This window comes from Protomyctophum bolini (assembly GCF_963924005.1).
Source record: "Protomyctophum bolini genome assembly, chromosome: 22".
In the NCBI taxonomy this organism is placed as follows: Eukaryota; Metazoa; Chordata; class Actinopteri; order Myctophiformes; family Myctophidae; genus Protomyctophum; species Protomyctophum bolini.
In genome coordinates, this window is record NC_137883.1 from 16,551,330 (window position 1) to 16,571,542 (window position 20,213).

The following is a 20,213-nucleotide window of genomic DNA, read 5'->3' on the forward strand; positions in this document are numbered from 1 at the left end:
AGCTTTACTTTGTACAAGTGTGACATCACTTTTTTCTTTTGTTGCCCAAATCATTGACAAGTAGGCTACATTTCTTCTTTTTTTCTTTTTTTTACAGTAAGCACATCTGTTGTGATGCAGATTTACATACAAGTAAAAGAGGAGTACAAGATGGACCTTCTACCATTATAGTCACTACGGTATGACATACATTTTACTTCTCAACAGGAACAGACAGGAAAATAGTGCAGCTCAAGGCAGAGACCGGGTGGTCCTTCTGAGCCTTCTGAATTTGTTAAAATAGAAGTCAATCTACAAGCTCACATGTTGAGAGCTTGTAGATCTGCTCTCGTTTGGGAACCACTGCTCTAGAGTCTAGACGTAGTAAACTGGACCCGAGTTGGCTCTGTACTTGGACAGCAGCCACCCCCCTCTACACCACATCTTGGCCAAAAACGTTAAGAGCTTGTAGATCAGTTATTCTTGGCTCATGTTCCCCCCATACAGAATATAGATGCGAGGGTTCAAGTGGCCAAGCTTTAACCCCATGAACACTAGAATCCCTATCCCTATTCTGGGGTCGAACGTTCAGTGAAAAAGCAGATCTACAAGCTCACAGCACAATGTGATGCTTTGTGAGCTTGCATGTCGATCTGCTATTTTCAGCAAACAGATATGGTGTAGAGGGGGAAGAAAACAGAGGGACCAAGTATAGACCCTGGTCAAATAAACATAGGGTTTAAATAGTTAAGATCAATTCATAAATCCTACCCATCGCATGACAGTGTTGCTTACTGAAAATAACTGATGTTCAATGTCAAAGATCAGTTCTTGTCAGAAAGAGACATCTTCGTGTGACGAAGAAAATTAGGTCTGCCTCTTTTATCTACTGCATCGATGACAAGAGTCCATAGAAACCCAAAACAGGGTCGAGAGGTAGAGGCAACGACTTGTGCCTAATTCATGCTTCGTAGATGGGCTATTTTGGAGCTTGTAGACTGCTAGTTCTTAAAGGGACTTGGGTTCTGCAGGGCAGAAGTTCGCACAGATCAGTGGTTTTCGGGCCCAGAGACCCTCAGGGTTCCTTTGGGGGGTCCAAATGGACCCGTACAGGTCTAATTCTCGAGTTATGGGGGTCCTGGAAATGTAAACGCTTGAGAGAACTAGCACAGATGATTGTGGCTGGTCAGATCATTAGTCCCATTCAAATAGCAGGACCAAATAAGGGTTTTCTGGGTCCCAAAAAGGTGTCATTCACTTAATGCTTAGAATGCACATCCGCAATTTTGGAATAAACAGCGCTTGCTTTCTGCAAAACAATTGCTATGTGCTGATATATGATATATACAGTATATTTATATATCAAATATCTCTTGGTGTCTGAGGGGAATGGGGGGAGATCTTAATTAATACTGCAGAGGACAAATTCAGTTTCAGATTCACCCAGCTGGTGGCAGATGTATTACTGGGCGGGCCAGGAGGCGAACCAGTGATTACCAGACAGCCTCTCACTAAGCTACGACTGCTTCCAGTCTGATTACTTGATGTTGTAATGTAAACAAAGTCACAGTGGAACAGTAGTTTCAATGCCTTTCTGTACCTGCTAAGGCTGGGCAATCAACCAAAAATACATTGAAATCAATATTTAGAACCATTTACCAGCTTAATCTTGCTCATGTAGGTTATTTGAATAAACGAGAAGCAGTTTTAAAAAACATAAAAAGTCTATAACTAACTATAACTAAATCACTTAGTCTGTTTATAGTCGGCAGATTATTAACAGAGTTTGAAATAATCGTGATATGGATTTGAAGTCATATTGCCCAGCCCTAGTACCTACTCGCCCACTACACGGAAATGAGGCATTTTCTAAGTGGTTACCAACAATTACAGGCAGCCATGCTGGAAGAAAGAGAACTACACTAACATTCCGTGCAAGGCCTCCATTATACAATTAAAAACAAAACTAGACTGACAAATCTGACAAATTGTCTCAATTGGCAAAAAAAGAGACATACTTTATAAAAAAATGTTGTGGGTGGTAATTTGTGACAAATGGTAAAATGAAGCTAGCAGATTGAATCTGGTCCTGGATTGAAACTCAGCTATTTAGGTAATGACAACATGGCCAACAATCATAAGGTTTTCAATGCAAAGGCTGTGGCAAAAAAAAGGAGAAAAAAAAGTAAAAAGAATCATGACTTGAGTTGTATTTCAATATTAGTTGTATTTCAATTTTGGAAAACAAACAAAACAAAAGTACTTCATTAAAACAAGAGGGCAGTGTAAAACTTTCATTTTGTCAGCCATTTAATTTATAGACATGCAAACACTATAAAGTGCCACTTTATCAAAACCAATTTCTCAAGTATTTTGTCCCAGCCATCATAATTTTGTTTCCCTAATTATGGATATAATTATTATTTTGGACAAAACTCCCCATCACTGAAGCCTGATTCATACATAGTTTCGCCCGGACGCCCTACACCAAAAATAGTACATTTACAAGCTCGCCGCGTACTGCACTGCAAGCAGATGGGCTACTTCCGTGCATGATAATGGCGTGTATAAGTATACATCAGACATTACTCCATTCCTTCCCATGAGGTGCAAAACAAAGCTAAATCATTGACAGTGCAAATGAAACAAAAAAGAAAAATAATTTAGACTGCAGATAAAACAAAGATTTCTAATTGCATTCGATACAGACAGAAGGTTCCATCATACGTGTTGACGATTCCACCAAAACCAATTTAACTTGATCAGAGAAATTAAAAAAAAACAATGCTAGAGAGGCAAGTAATAAATATTGAAACTGTACATCAATACTGGCTGAAGGGAGTAAATGTGGGAATGAAACGAATTAACAAACTCAAGTGGTGGCCATTACAGAAACACATGAATCAATTGGCATTGCGAGTAAAAAAAATGTTTGAGACTTAGTCTTGTATACAAAACAAAATCATAAAAAGATGATTACATTTACAATCATTTTAAACTCAAACACACACACTCATACACACAATCTACCATTCACTCCGGCAAACACACCACATTATGAAATGATAATAATCAATGTTGCTGAAAAGGACCAGCTTACTTTCTGTGGAATGTGAAAGTACACAAGGTCTGACTGGAAAAAGATCCAGAAGGGCCGTCCAATCTATAGTCCATGAGCCCCCTTCCAGTTCCGTCCCGAACAGCAGTGTATCCATACAAAATACTTTTATAAACGAGCTGCTCTCTGACATGCAAACTTCAACTTAACACAGGGAAAAATATATAGTTACCTTTCCTTTGACAAGGTGCCAGAGAAAGCCATCATTGGAGAATTGATAGTTTGACAGCCAAATAATGCGTTTGTGATTTTGAAAATGGGAAACAGCATAGTTATATACAGAAACATTCTGCCAGATGTATTTGATATTGTGTTGTATGCATCATTCACAATACTGACATACAGACATTATTGGCCAAGGTCACTTTTCAAGTATATCAAAAAATGTATACTTTGCTAATTAAGGACATACATCTTTACCAGATCCAGTGGACTGTGTTGAAGTTTACTTTCCATTGGACTCTAGAGTTCTGCTAGCTTCAAACCAAACCCAGCAGCTTGAATGCAGCATAGTTTGCCAGAAATACATACAAAACTAAAAGGCATACAGAAGCATTACAGTAAAGAGAGAGAGAGAGAGAGAGAGCCGTCGGCTGAAAAAAGAACATGCAGTTACAAAAAACGAGACAAAGAACTACAATTGTGGCACCCTTTCACTATTGAAGTATTTTTGTTTTCTTTAACAAGTCCGCCATTCATCTAACTGCACAGGGTCCTCCGGCACCTACATTTGGAGAATGTCTCTGAAATGACATGTTTCCATGCTAACACTGACACTTTGTCACCATTGCGAGCTACGTATGGACGAGCACTCGTGGCTTCCTGCTCGTTTTTGGTCACTGACTTTCATTGAGTCGGTCTTTCCTCCAATTTTCGCCTTCGCATACCGGCAGGAATCTCGGAGACGAAAGATGGAGGGCTGGGCGATATAGATACAAAAAAACCAAATACCTCAATATCGATATTGTGACGATATCGTTTTCCCCGCATACATTTTAAAAAATAGCCAAACTACAGACTCGCAAGCTTGTAGATCGGCTATTTTTAAGATTTCAGAAAGTAGAAAATAAGGCTTAAGTGATTAAAACCAGGAAAAGATATCACTTAATGCCATATCACGACATCCAAAATCCCAGTCGATATCTAGTCTTATATTATGATATCGATATATCGCCCGGCCCTGCATCAGGGCGAAGAAAAGACAGGAGAGCTTGTTAGAAAACACAGGCGGACGCGAGCTTCCTCGGTCCAGAGTCTCACAGTTTGAAGAGTGCGCTGTCTATGAGCAAGGCAGTGATGAGTGCACTGCCTGTGAGGCAGTGAATGAAATGATTTGATGACAGATCAGCAGAGACGTTGACAGATTAACTGCCCAGGATAGCGATGGAAAACAGCCCTGCTGCTCTTTGAGGTCTGCAAGTACAGATCAATGTCTGGTTGTTAAGACAAAGGGGAGTGCGTCGGGGTAATGGAGTGAAATCAACACTAGCCACAGAACGGCAGACGTTGACTGTGGTTGTTAAAGTCGAGCTGAAATTAAAAGCATCCCTGTCCCAGTCATATTGTGCTCCTATAGATGTGCTAAAGAAAAAAATTAAATAAATCAATCATGTTTTCTACTGTAAACAAAATTACAGTCGCTTACATCAGCAATCAACCAACCACAATTACAAGCAATATCTTCCACACAGAGCTAAGATTCATTATGTTATAGACACCAGAGGGTGGTGTTGTACACAGTTACGGCAGTGATCTACCATTTCCAGACGATCTCATTTTACGGCCAAAAACGTCTGCGAGAAACAGGTACTGCAGCAACAGTACCTTTGATTCAGCACTGCCTAGTTTGATAGATTTCACTTTGTGGTCCGAGGTGACCTCCAGTCAGGTCATGGTAGCTGCCATGCCCGAGGTGAGTGCCCATAGGTGGGGTAGGAGACACACAGACAGTGGGTGTCCGTCCCAGGAGGTTCCAAAGCTCCATGTGGTTCAACCAACCCGCCACCTGTCGCTGTGATTGACTGAGACGCTACAGTGTATGTACCACCTCCTATCCCATCCTGTTTCACTTGGAAATACGTCACGATACGAAATACCATTTCAGCTCGACTATAACCCCTGATTTGTACTTGATTGTGCGACGTGTCACGCACCGAAAATATCCACAATTATTGGTGGAGAAGGGATGCATCACCAAACGACCGTGTTGAGTTTAACACATCATGGGTTTGAAGATGTTGAATTCAAAGAGTCGTTGGCTACCTGCAACGCGTTGCAAGCTTGTAGCCATTTTGGGTGCGTGACCTTGGCACGTGTCGAAGTATAAATCACCCGTAAGCCAGTCTCTTGTGCCTGCTACTTTGGCAGTAAGCCAGCATTCATAGGTTCTTTTCCAAATCATGTTTGTCTGGTGAGATAGTGGATGTGAAAGCTCTGAATCCTTTGGCCATTGTGGGCTTTGGATTTGAACAGTCAGTGCCTTGTCTTGGTCGGGAAATGTGCTTTTCTCTATCCTTGTTGCGAGTGTTGTTGACCGAAGTAGGACAGGCCCGGTGCTGATAGGTGTGACTAGGAGGCTCTTACAGTGGCGGTTGGTTTCGGAGATAGGAGTTCTATTTGGTCCAGAGAGATCAGAAGTAAAGAGCAGGCTCGCTGCTGAAGTCGGACAGAGACGAGCTATCAGCTGGTGTGAGCTATAAATATATATATGAGAGAGAGAGAGAGAGAGAGAGAGAGAGAGAGAGAGAGAGAGAGAGAGAGAGAGAGAGAGAGAGAGAGAGAGAGAGAGATTTGAGGGTTCAAGTAAAAATAGGGAGACATTATTTTATTTCAATTAAACTATAGAAATGCAATTAATTCATTATAATTAATTACTATCTAGGCCAAGTAATGCACCCACACAACACAGGTGAATATCATCATGGGGATCATTGTGCTTAATTATAAGCCCTGTACATGAGACACTGTTCTATTCCAGTGTTCATTTCGGCGACGAAAAAGAAATAAAAACTAAGCTATGATGACTAAAACTATGACTAAATATATACTGTCAACATAATAAAAACTACAATGTTAGGGAGGGACTAGTGGAGAAAATATCCAGCAGAACTAAGACAAGACATTTTATGCATGGCTGCGTGTGGGTGTCACACTCCAAGCTACATGCTCACGGCTTGTAGATCTATTTTTGGTAGAAAATCAGGCATTACAACAGCATCAAAGCCTGGCAAAATATGTTTTAGTCGACTAAATCAACTGTAAATTTAGTCAACTAAAATCTTAGGATATTTAGTCAACTAAAACTAGACTGAAAGTAAAACATTTCAGATGACAAAAATATGGAACATGGATGTTTTTTTATTTGTCGTGTGCGTGCATAAGGTACAGCCAGTAGCTACTGTAGGAAGTAAAAAGCTCAAAATTGCACTGGGAATTCCTGAGTGTTCCTTTAAACTCTTGTACACTGAGAGTGTACAAGAGTTACAAATGTATAAATTAACACTGAGGACTTGATGTTGTGTTGGTATATGTCTCTACATCACTGCTATCAAGGTTGTCTTGACAGCTGAGCTTGATTAATCCATGAAATATAGATATTTTACCATGACTTCCTCTGACATCTGTGTGTGCTGGGAATTGGCGTCCCCCTGGTAAATTGGGTCATCGAGTTTGTGTTCCTGCCAGGCATTAAAGTCCACCGAATGCTTGGGAACGTAGCTTGACAGGTCTAAAGAACGCAGAAGGAAACACAGAATTATATACTACTGATCATACAAAACATATATCACCATAACAATCAGGTGCAATTGATTAGATACAGTTATTTTCATAATCTACATAATGCACTGAACCTTTCAGTACTGAAAACTGACCTATAGGTGTCACCCAAGATTGCCAATAAATCAGTTATCCAGGGACTAAGGGTAATTCCATTTACTTGCCTCAGACTGACTGGCAAAATACTATACAAGCTTACAATGTGTTGATGCGTGTGTGAGCTTGTTAGCTATTGGGAAGAAGAAAAGTAACATCAATAGATTTTAATTGTTTGCCTATATAGTGACATGCCAACATAGGAACACCTCACAACAGGTTGAAAGTGGTTAAAACATCCTTTTTTTGGCTTGTTGACAAGTTAATAAAATACTGACTGGGAGCAAGTTACATTTACAGTTTGCGGACTCTACTGTATTTATGCTTTACTCCTATCATTTTCATACTATCCTCTCCTCTCTCTGTTTGTTTGTGTGTTTGGCCTGGGGTCAGTCCTTTGCACACGCTACTTTAACCCCTTTCAATTTGCATAGAATTTGTACACTTTGCATAAACAGTCCATGGTGCGTTATTATGGACACTAGGACACCTAGGACAGTAGGACTGCATGCATGCGCCATCTACAGGGAGCTGCAGGGAGCACATGCTCACCTCCACAGCACTGCAGTGGAAAGTGAGCAGCTTTGATCAGGCTCCTCTAGGAGTCTAGGAGGTCAAAGGTTCCCAAACCTTTCGGGCCACCACGACACCCCAAAATGATCATAATTTTAACTAAAGGGACCCGCCACCCCGACAAGTACTTGGACTTGTAGGCACTACATTTAATTTGACTCAGTTCATCAGATACATATTGTGAAAATAGCCGAACTAAAATAGCTTGTAGATCGACTATTTTCACAATGTTTGCCTCTTTCTATTGTCATATTGAGAGAATGAATGGCTTGGCAACCACCTTCCTCAGCCTGTGATCACTCATGACCAGCTACTCTACACCAGTGGTTCTCAAAGTGGAGTCCCAGTGGTCCTCCAGGGAGTTCCAGGGTGTCCCAGCTAAATGATAGTTAGGAACCCTTATGGATCCTTAGGAACCCTTATGGGACTGTAACTCAAATGGACCCCAACATTGATTTTACAATATAAATGGCAGGGTCCCATAGATACAAATGCCATTAAATGGGGGTTCGTAGCCTAATGCAGGTCAAACTGGGGGTCCTTGAAATTATTGGTTGAGAGTCACTGCTAGAGACGTAAAAATCTTCTCTTATGGTCCCTGCATGGCATACATTTTCAAATGGGGGTCCGTGGGCTAATAAGTGTCAATTTGGGGGTCCTTGACATGAAAAAGTTTGAGAAACAATGCTTTACACGGCCTTCTCGTGTATGTTTTATTGTGGTTGATGAAGAGGGAGTGCCCAGTCTGTAAGGACTTTTACACTATCTAGATTAGAATGAGCTGCTTTAGTAGTCTGTTTTGATAACATAATATTCTACATTCGGAATCGTAACAACATTCTCAAATGACTTCTAATTTTCAGAAGTAAAACTACATTGCTGTCGATGTGGACAAAAATCCTATGACAATATTTTTCTACCAAATTCCTAGATATCAATATTGTGACGATAATCAAAATTGTGTGACCTTGTAGATCGACAATTTCTAAATGTATAAAATAAGGCTTATACGATTATTACGATATCACGATATCCAAAATCCCAGACGACACCTATCAATATAATATTGATATCCTGGCCAGCCCTACACTAGTGCAGACGTATGTCCTCATCTCACCAGTGTTGTTGGTGGTGTGAGTGGGTGAACTGGTGAAACTGGGCCGGGGGATGTGGATGCGTCCCACCATACTGGGCTGGTCGTCTGCCACCTTCCCCTCTCGCCTGACGCTCTCCTCTTCGTCCTCCTCGTCTCCGCTGTCCCACACGCAGCTCTCCGACGGATACTCATATGTGCTGCTGAGGCTGGGCTCATTGAACGAGATCTTCAGCTGAGAGAGGGAGGGAGAGAGAGAGAATTGTTAATATAACAATTAAACCCATTAAGGCCTGGAAAGCATCACTTTAGATGTAAACCACTTTAACAATTATTTTATACGCTATGAGCTTGTATATCTGGTCTTTTTGAAAAATCTTGAAAATGTGTGCAAATCTTTAAATGTAGATATTATATTGAACCAAACTATTCTGGATTCTGGAGGTCCCTGGAAGAAAACAATTTGAGATGGAGGTTGGCAGCCAAATACATCATTTTGGAGGTCATGGAAAGGTTTGGGAACCGCTCGTCAGGTCTTAATGGATCTCAGGTGGATACCATGTGGATCTCGGGATCCACATGGTGGACACGATCTTCTTTACTGTTATTGCCACAGCATTGATGTGGACTGTCTTTTCTAAATGTAATGTTATAATGATTCAACAAAATCTAAATGTCATGCATTTAATGTTGATAATGATTATATAGAATTATATATAGTACTCGTTACATGCACAGAATATTCCCAGCAAAGCAAAGCAACATTAGCTAGGCAGATTAGCGTCTCAGTTACTATGGAAACGTGCTGATACTTTTGTATCAAAGGCATGGTTATGAGGCACATTTCACATTTCATTTGAGCACAGCTATTTCAACCAATTAAAAATGCTTGGCCGTAACATGCCTTTACAGTACATAATGTACATATTTGCTCATCGTGATGATGGCCAGATAATTGCATCACCATGGCAAACATTAACAGTATTTATTGCTTCCTTATTGCGGTTGAATCATGCTGCAGACAGCTTTATCTTATAATGAGCACACTTGTCTGCAGCACGATTTGATAAAGTTTATCGCATTCCAACCATTTCCTCATTCTCTTCTCACAAGTGCCAAATTAGGCCAATGTGCACCTGATGGCGTTATTAGACACAGCATTTTGTGGCGTCCATGAAATCCATCTGCCATACATGCACTTTAAATGCAAAGCGCTGCCCCCAGTCAGATGGGGGGGCAGGTGGCTTCCTTGTGGGGGCTTCTGGCAATGTGACAGATCATCTGAGAGCTTGTTGTAAGACATGTCCATCTGGCAACACTTCAGCAACGATAGGCACCATTAGATATATGCAGTGCACTATAAATGCACTATTTACAATTACCAGTGGTTCTCAAACATTTTCATGTCAAGGACCCCCAAAACAACATTTATTAGATCAGATTTATTAGACCCCCATTAAAAAATTATGCTAGTGACCCCGATAAGAGAAGATATCTTCTCTTTTAATTTTAATTTAATTCTGAGAGTGTACAAATGGAACCAATGGACCTGTTAGGAGTCCAAATGGACCCGTTAGGGGGGTCCATTTGGGGTCCAAATACTGTAGCATATCTACAAGCTCACAAATCACAATGTGTTGTGAATGCATTGTAATGCATTGCAATGCTTATCGATCGGCTATTTGTACTATGTTTGTGTGACACCGTAATATGATGAAGAATTTATTTATTTATGCAGGAAAAAAGGTTTAAAAATGGAGATACAAGGTTTCTGCCCGATAGCAACGTTATGTGTTATTCAGCCAATGAACTAAAATAAACTTTTACTTCTTTTCCATGTGTCAGGACTGCGTGTGAATCTCATACAGTACATTATGTCAGATTTTTGGCATCTGTGTCAACTTAAAAGGCACCAAAAGATACGAAAGGATTTCAAAGAGCTTCAAATGCTGAAGTCTGTCGGTGAAAATATTGTTTATTTTCACTGAGTGAATAATTTGAGTACATGAAATGACTATTGCATAACAAAATGTAGGGCATTCTTATTTATTAATCAGTGGTTCTGAAACTTCAGAAGTCAAAACCAGTTTATAGTCATGGAATATTATCAGAATAATGTCAAATATGGTAATACAAGAAGTTTCTTCACCAATGTGTTTGTAAAGGTGTCTACTAACATATCCCACATTATTCAACCACACACACTATTCAACCACCCTAGGGGAATTTTTGACAGCTGCTAAAAGTTCCAGCACCATCAACAACCAATATAAGGCGAAATTTCATTATGCTTAAAGTAGCATGTGACGTGGGGGGTTTTCATGATTCTGAATCCATTCCAAGCATTAGTTTTGCACGAAAAATACTCCTTGGGCTAAAACCGGCCATAGCCGTCATCACAAATGTGATGAGGTCAGCACATTTGGGCACATTTGGGCAAGTGGCTATGGCCGAATTTAGCCCAATGCTTTAGCCCTAATGCTTGGAATGCGTTATATACATCGGCTATTTAAAGAAAATTATAATAATTAAAAAAAAATCTTTAAAGGGTTAGGGTTAGTGCCACAATTCTTTTCCACCCTAAAACATGATCATCTGGTATTAATATAATATAAGGAGGAAGAACTTTTTCCAAAAATGTGTACAGTATTTGTTAAAAAATCATGCTTTTATGTGGACACGCCCACCAGTTCATTAAGTATGTCTGGTTTGCCTGGTGGTGGTGATCCACCTGAACTAAAGCTGCACCCACAGCTGTAGTTGTATGATAAAGGGGGAGGGATTAGGGGAGGGGCTGATAGTGTGATGTCACTATATTACTGTTTATTTTATTGGCCCGTTTTACTGTCAAGCGTTTCATTCTTCAGGAAGAAACCCTAAATACAAAGTTAATACACCATTGCACATAAAAACGACTCCAGGGTGTCTAATGAAGTACTGTCACCTCATAGACACATGAAAAACTGGAAAAAAACAAAAAAAAATACAAATTTGGAATATTTTTCAAACCTTTTAACAATACAAATCTTGTCCCTGGCTGGCACAAAATTTTTTTAGATGGGGAGGTCCTTGGCCAAATACCATAGACTGTAAAAAATATGGACAAAGCGTTCCCCGGGTCTAACATGGACGTAAAATGAAGCCTGTAATTCCTTGCACTGTAAGTCGCCATATTTCTAGATCCGTTTGGGCCCAGCTGGCTATTGCCTGGCCCAGACAACGAGGCAGGACTTCCCCCCTTACTCTTCGTTGGTTTTATTTTGACTGAACGGGGGGTGGCTCCCGTTCATAGACTGTAACGGTAGCCACGCCCCTCAGAACATACTCGACTTTATGGTCATTTTTTTCATAAATGGGACCATCATTTTCCAAAAAGAATATTATGACATGAGAAATGAGACTTTAAACTAGTGACTGGAAGCAGAAAGTATTCATGACCATGTTTATTAAGGTAATACAGTCTAGGTGAAGTTGGGTCCAAATACATGGGCCTCTATGGAGCTATGGGTTTTTTTGGGCCCAATGACAGCGCCACAACAGGCCATTATATGAACTTTCAGGAAGTCCCGATTTCCTTAGTGGCTTCACGAAATATCTGTCTGACTGCCCCCCTGCCAAATGCATATCATTTGGGGGTCCTTGACATGAAAACGTTTGAGAACCACTGCTGTACAAAGTGCTTTACATTGAAAGCACTTCACTCTCAGAGGAGTAGAAATGAACACAGAGATACCGCAGTGTGCCCATTCAGTCACACAGTCACGGGTAAGTCAAAACCAGATAGCTTTTGCAACTAATAGCTGAAATGGCACATCCCACGGCAAGACAAAATCAATAGACACAAGACACTGATGACTAGTGTTACTTTTGTAGACTAAAACTATGACGAAAAATGTTCAATGACTACCTTCTGTCACTGATGTAAACGAAATAAAAACTAAGCTACGGTGAATAAAACTAAATACTAAATATACAGACAATTTCGTCAACAAATAAAAACTAGACTATAATGTTAGAGAGGGACGAGTGGAGAAGAGATGCAGATGCAGTAGAACTAAAAGAAGAGTCATTTTATGCTTGGTTGCGCTCGGGTGTTGCGCTCTGAAAATAGCAGATCTACAAGCTCACAACGGGGCTTGTCTGGTTCCCCATCTATGTACATGCTCACGAAACGCATGTACTTTTGAAAAGAATGTAAAAGGTTTAAAAACTGGACAGCAGCTGCATAATTGCCGCTGATGACATTAAAAAAAAGTTGAATAATGTCCGATATATCGGTGGAGCTCTAGAATACATCTTGTGAAGTTGCTAAGAGAAGAGATGAGGTGAATCCAAAATGACACAGATACTTTCCCAGATTGAAAGGTATAACAACTATAAATGAACATTAGTAGGCAACACTGATGCCATCTACTGTAAAGCCAGAAAAAACAAGACCCTCTTTCAGATCCAAGAGTTAAATTTTCTGTGCAATGTATAGTCTACATTTCCCACTTGATATCCTCAACGACAAACACAAGCCAAATGTTTATATGCAGCTACAGTATGCTATGCACTCACTCTAGTTTCACCATAGTGGAACTTTACCGACTACACTAAAACCTGTGGTAAATACTATACCAGGCAGTGTGTTTCCGACTCCTCTTAAAGGCAAGCATTCATTTTTAGCACTGAAACCAACTACTTCAGTTTCTCTGCTAAACTGTATACCACCAAAAGCATTTCCTTGCTAAGTCTGAATCCTGTGTTGGGAGGAAGCAACTCGATGGCAAAGGAGAGTTTATCAATAAATCAGTCTAGCTGCCGGGCTTGCCTCCTCTTTCACGGTTTCTCCCTATGTCTGGGTTGTACTCTCTCTTATTCTCAGAGAGAGAGAACCCAGGAATTTTCTCTATCCATTTCTTCTTGTTATTCTTGTTATTTACTTGCATTTTGGTAAAGCACAAAGGGCATGTAGGGCTAAACAATCAGACTTAAGGAGCTTGCCCAGTGCCCACTGAGCCTGAATTGTTAAAATAATTAACCGTTTAGTTTCGTCTGAAAAATCTTTCACAACTGATAGAAGAGTAATACCCATTGGACTCAGTGTATAAGGTGGGAGTGTGTAAGGAGTTTTGTCGGATGACAGAGTTTTAAAACAAATACGAAAATATGGACTTCAGTGGGCAAGATCTATCTATAGCTCAAGGTCAGTTGGTTCACAACAATGTCCCCAGTCTTTGATAGTCACAGGTTAGCAGACATTTGTCATGGAGGTCAAGTGTTTGTGAGGTGAATGTTTATGTTGTTGGGTGTGTGAATGCTCTCACATGCTCTCTCACTGCATTTGTGAGGAACGTTAAAATCCCATAGCTGGCAAAGTCTGTCAAAAAAATATCCCATAGCTGGCAAAGTGTCTCTCAGATATCCCATAGCTGGGCAAAGTCGGACGGGGACCGACATGATCCGTCTTAAGGGTTAGGCAACAGCCAACCAAAACTCACATCCACACTGGCAGCGCTGTCACCGATTGAAATAACTGTTATGAAAGCCAGGAAAGCATCCACGTCATTTTAGATTTTATACGTTGGCTTGTAGAACATTTTGATTTTTTTATTTATTCTTGAAGGTGTTGAATAATTCTGAATCATGAAAAAGTTTGAGAACTATTGATTTAGAAGGCATTTGAAAATCGGCCTCAGAGTCAGGCCTAACGGATAAATAATACAACTTAGGTTCTGCCCACTGTGAATAAAACCCAAGTAACTTTGACTTAGTTGTACGGTACAAAACATCTTGATTTGTGAACCGGGGCACCACAGAACGCAGAAATACGAGGTCTAGCAACAAGTGACATGACCGACCTTCATTGTGTTGTAACTAAATTAGATCATGTAGTATGATGTCACTCAGTGCTAGCAGGGATGGAGCTGTAGATCGCCTATTTGTTGCTGAAGATTGGGCCATGGTTAAGCTATTAGAGAGAGAGAGAGAGAGAGAGGTTAACATAAGAGAGAGAGAGAGAGAGCATGTTGCCGTGTGTGTGCCTCTCAGACCCATGAAGAAGATGAGAGTTGTGCCAGGAAATATTTATCCAGGCCACCCAACATGGTGTGTCCTCATTTGGTTGGAAGATGTCCCTATTGAACTGACATGCACACACACACACACAGCTTACAAGTCACAGTAGAAATGACTGACCTATACAATAGCAGAGGGCAGCACACACACACACACACACACACACACACACACACACACACACACACACACACACACACACACACACACACACACACACACACACACACACACACACACACACACACACACACACACACACACACACACACACACACACACACACTACAATAGCAGAGGGCTGCAACTATCCATTATCTTATTAGAAACTATTCTATTGATTATTACTCTTAGTCTTGATTAATCAAATAATTGGCAAGCGTAATTAAAAAGAATACCGATTATATATATATAGCTTCTTATTTTTTTATAATCGACTAAATCGATTAGTCTAATTAACCACTTAAGGCGGCCTATTTTATACTTTTAACAGCGGCAAAAACAGCCGATTGATTTACAAGCTCAAATGATCAATTGAATAATCAACTATCTTTAGTTCAATGAAGTGTTGAATCTTCTTGTACAATAGTACAAGAAGGTTTAGGTTGACTATTCAAAAATAGCAGATGTACAAGCTCGCAGCGTGGCATGAAGTGATGCCCTGCAACCTTGTACATCTGCTATTTTTGAACAATTTTGAAAGATCTTGTGCAGAACTACCGATTCAGAAAGCATAATATTGTGTAAGCGTACGCATGTGGGAGGATGTGTGTGGGTGTGCACTGCACTTCAGATGTGCTTCTGAATTTACTTTCACAGTGGTAGGTTGAACTTGGAGTAGGCTACTATTACAGAATGTGCCAGTGTGTGTACTGCGTACATGTGTGCGAGTGCATGTGTGTGTGTTACTATACTGGTTAGGACCAAGGCCAAGTATATAGTATACAGTATAGTAGCATTTGAGAAGTAGAGGTGTTTTATGGGTAAAAAGGATTTTTAGAGAAATTTGAAATTAGTTAAGGATTCCGAAAAATGGACGACCTACAAGCTCAAAAGTATAGTAATACAAACGTATTACATAGTGTTGAAATAATAAACTGGTGCCCCTGGTGCTTTTAATTCAGCATTTATGCATGCTTAGAAATCTGGATGTTAGGGGGGGGAATGGGGGATGGCTGAGACCAGAGCCATTGAAATCCGTTGCAAGAGTTCTACCCATCGGGGGCAGTTATTTTACAGCAGTGGCAGATCACATGTAAACAAATAACATCAAATATTCACTCATTGTGTGTCAAAACCAACCTACAGATTTTGGAATTTGTTTAGAAGTATTCAGAGATAAGAAGAATGCAGTAGTAATGCTTGCCATGGGGCAATCAATAGTTCCAAGCACTTCTGTAGTGTATAGTTCCAAACACTACTGTATAGTATGTGTGTGTGTGTGTGTGTGTGTGTGTGTGTGTGTGTGTGTGGTTCCAAATAGTGTTGTAGTTGAGTGCACCTAAGCGAGTCCAAGACCAAGACCGAGGGTGGGCGAGTCTGAGTCAAGACCGAGTCGAGACCAGATTTTTTCCCCCTTGTTTGATAGGTACAGAAAACACTGAGGGCAGGCAGCAGCCACTCCTTTACTTAACAAGATAGCTGTCAAGCACCAGACAGCTCTCTTATAATGTTAATGTGAATGGGCTCCTCATAATATGGTTATAATTTGGGGCAGCGGTGGCCTAAGGGTTAGAGGAGCGCCCTTGTTGCCGAAAGGTTGCCGGTTCGATTCCCCGGACGGCACTGAACCCCCAACTGCTCCCCCTGGAGCTGCTTAGTGGCCAACAGTATAAGACTGTGGTTGTACTGATCAGCTCCCAGGTTTTAATGTGTGTGCGTGGGTGTCTGTCTGTGTGTTTCTATGTGCAGGGCGTTGCTGAAAATGAGCACCTGTGCTCAGCTACTTCCCTGGGTAAATAAATAATTAAAAAATAATAATAATGATAATGATAATAATTTCATTGAATTGTAGTGACTCGTGACTCGAGTGGACTTGGTTGGAGAAGAGTCCGGAGTCCCTTGGTCTGAGACCGAGTCAAGTCCAAGTCAAATTAAGGCAGAGACCGAGACGAGACCGAGACCGGACTCGAGACAAGCTAATGACTCGAGTACTACAACACAGCACTGCTGTATAGTTCCACACACTACTATAGTTCCAAACATTAAGGTACCATGTTTAAACCACTCACGATGCGACATGTTGAGACCTTTGTAGATCTATTTTTGCCATTGACGTGCAACACAGTCATACAACGTAGTATCAAATAGGGCATAAGGGGTTAAGGAAGACTCATCTAGACTTGTCATCTTACAGAAGCCAACACTAGAACAGAGACAGACATGAGTGTGGTGTGTGTGTGTGTGTGTGTGTGTGTGTGTGTGTGTCTTGTCCTGGAATCCTAATGACAGGATAGAATGGCCATGGCTTGCGTTGCCGTAGCGACAGGCGCCATGGATATGCAAGTGAGAGAGAGAGAAACGGGAGAGTGGAGGAGGTATAGAGTGAGAGGAGAGAGAGAGAGAGAGAGAAGCATTATAAAGCTGCAAGTAACTATCGATTATTAGATAATTCTTATCTTATTATATTGATTACTTTTTAGATTCATCGAATATTCAAAAAACGTTTTTAAAAGATTTTTATATTGAAAAAAATCACACCTGTGTGAACTGAGCAGTGCAACTATAAATGTATTGTTATAGTACTGTACTGTACTGTACTGTACTGTGATTATATTTGTTACCACGTGAAAGTCCCCGGAACATCCAGACCCCCAGGAACACGCCCAAGGGGCAATCCTTCCCGCGTCCGAAATGGTCGAGAAATGACAGTTACCGTGTTGCAGCTTTCCGTGCTCGGACAGACACAGGGACACGCACTCATACATACATATGTACATAGGGACACACATAGCTGCGTAATGGAGAAGAGGCACCGCTCAAAAATCCATGAACTACTTTATTTTCTACGGCACCTGTCGCATAAAGGTGACGTGCAAAAATATTGAAAATCTACAAGCTCACAATTAAGCTCAAACCATTAATCGTCTTAATGGGTTAATTGTTGCACACCGAATGCAGACAGACTGAGGCCCATTGGGTGTAGGCTATCTTAAAATTAAGAGAAGATCGAGAGTGATGTTCCACTTCCACTCACAATTTAGGTGGCTTTTAAAATGCGGTACTTTATTAATAGTCCTTCATTATGACAAGCCTATGTATTTGGCACATCACCGGTAAGTGAAAATATAAAATCAAATATAATATAGTCTACAATTGAAACGTGGTACTGCAGTGATTTTCTCCTGTGTTCAATGTGTTTCTGCGTTTGTGTGTGGACACGTATCTTTGTCGTATGGGCAGGGATATTTATTTTAACGGTGGACGAAAATATTCGTTTTGCAAAAGATCCATATAGGTATAGCCCAGGCCTGAGAGAAAGAGAGAGGTGGGATGATAAGAGTCCATTCTCTGCCTGGCAGAAATAGAACATTCATTCTAAAAGCCTGCTGCTATCCACCAAATATTTTCTTAGCATTTTTTATAATCTTTTTTTTTATTATTATTCATTTTTTAAAATAGTATTCATGTACAAATCTGACAAAAACAGCCTGCCTCACAAGGCATCATCAATCATCAAGGTGAGCTTGTAGATTGCTCATTTCCGTCTGAGAAATTTGGTATAGCTAGCTAGCGGACCTGCTATAGAGCCCTGGTGGGGCCCGGTCAACTAGGGTTTAACCCAGTAAGACCTGTGGCCAATTCTTCAAATGTCTTTCTGAAAGACCTATGTTGCTACAGTACATCAGTGATGCTCAAAACTTTTTCCATGTCAAGGAATCCCAAAATGTATACGCATTTGGCTGCCGACCCCCATCTCAAAATATTTGGTTCCAGGGACCCCCCCAAACAAAGGCTGATTAGCCTACATTTTATGAACCATGTTTGCTGGTATATTTGAATACCATTTGCATTGCATATTAACAGCAACAAACCCCCCTTTTGTCCCACCACGTTATGTTAGGAAGCAGCGATTACCAACTTACCAAGGCAACAAACTGGGAATTTCATCCAAAATTAAATGTTTTTCCCGTTTGATAGATTTTGTTTTGATGAATGACTTGAGAAATTCTGTACAGAGATATCGATGAAGAGGTCTTAAGCCTAAATTGTTGCAAACGGCAGTGGCGTGCACAGACATTTAGAGTGAAAAAAGGGCACCTTGTGCAGCACGTGGACCCGGCTGGTTGCCTTAATAGTGTGAGATGTATAGATTTTGGGGCATAAATAACATATTAGAAGCTTTTTTTTTAATCAATAATTGTTCAATGTCACCATGGTCTACATTTTGTAGTGTACACTGTACAAAAACATTTTTTTTTTTTGTAAAAGCCCAATGAGCACAAATTTACCAGCATTCAGTTCTTGAAAAGAGTTGGTTTCTCACACCACTCATGTGACTCATATAGCCACAGTCAAATCCTCCCTGCCCTTGAGGGTCCCTTTTGGTCCATCTTACTTTCTCTGGTAATTTTACCGCGTGTACATGCTTGTCAGTCGCCAAAAGTCCTCCAATTAACTTGCCACTCCTCTTGCAGTAACAAGTGTTATTTTTTGAGAATTGTCACCTAAATTGACATGCTCAGAATCAAACCGCAATATCTCCACCACTGTCAGGTCGAGAGGCACAGTCTTGTTGTCTAAGGATAGATAACTTGGGAGAATGTGTAGGTCAAATGGAAGTTGTGTTGTACGGTAGAACATAGGTGGAGGAACATAGAGTTTCAGATTCACACAAAAGAGCTGAACATCTTGATGGCCCCCTTAGCTGCGTTCAGACTAGCAGTTACAAAGCTACAGGCTACACTTTATTTTCAATGGAAGCCAGCGACATGAAGATACAAAGATACATCTGACGTTTGTAGCTGCTACAAAACCTACAACAGCTGATCTGGTTTCAACTTCAACTACAATTTAAAAATACAAAGCTACAAACATGCTATGCAGCTTTGTATCTGCCAGCGTGAACGCAGCATTACAGTAAGTTAGTTAAGAGCCAAGTATGTTTCTGATCTAATTATTGCCAATAAACAACCTAGATTCTTTACTTAACACGGTTGACAAGTAAGTCTCTTGAGACATGAGGCAGATTCTACAAAATGCCTTCTAAAATCAGTAGTTCTCACACCGTTATTTTTGAACATTTTAGAAAAGTCTTAGACGTACTTGCTCGCAGTGCAGCACGAAGTGAGGCACTGTGAGCTTGTATATCTGCTATTGTTGAACAACGCAAAAATGTAAAATTACACAGATGCTTTCCCGGTTTTAATGCCTTAACATGAACGCTTTAAGTGGCATTATTCTAGGGAGAAAATAAGAGGCTGAAAGTATGAGCTTGTGGATTGGCTAATTGTCTGCAAACAGATTTGTTGTAGAGACTGAATAATGAGCCTTAATTATTGGGGGAACCCAGTCAAG

General features: G+C 40.5%; 1 protein-coding gene across 1 annotated transcript in view; it reads right to left on the reverse strand.

Moving 5' to 3' along the window:
• Positions 1–5: 5 nt before the first annotated feature.
• The window catches only part of tprn (taperin), a 31,947-nt gene continuing 11,739 nt past the window's right edge, over positions 6–20,213 (reverse strand). Inside the window, exons 2-4 of the mRNA XM_080756814.1 lie at positions 8,661–8,871; positions 6,700–6,824; positions 6–5,790 (exon numbers count right to left, since the gene is read on the reverse strand). Of these exons, the coding sequence (XP_080612940.1) occupies positions 5,728–5,790; positions 6,700–6,824; positions 8,661–8,871 (399 nt within the window). The 3' untranslated portion in view covers positions 6–5,727. The remainder of the gene's footprint in view (positions 5,791–6,699; positions 6,825–8,660; positions 8,872–20,213) is intronic.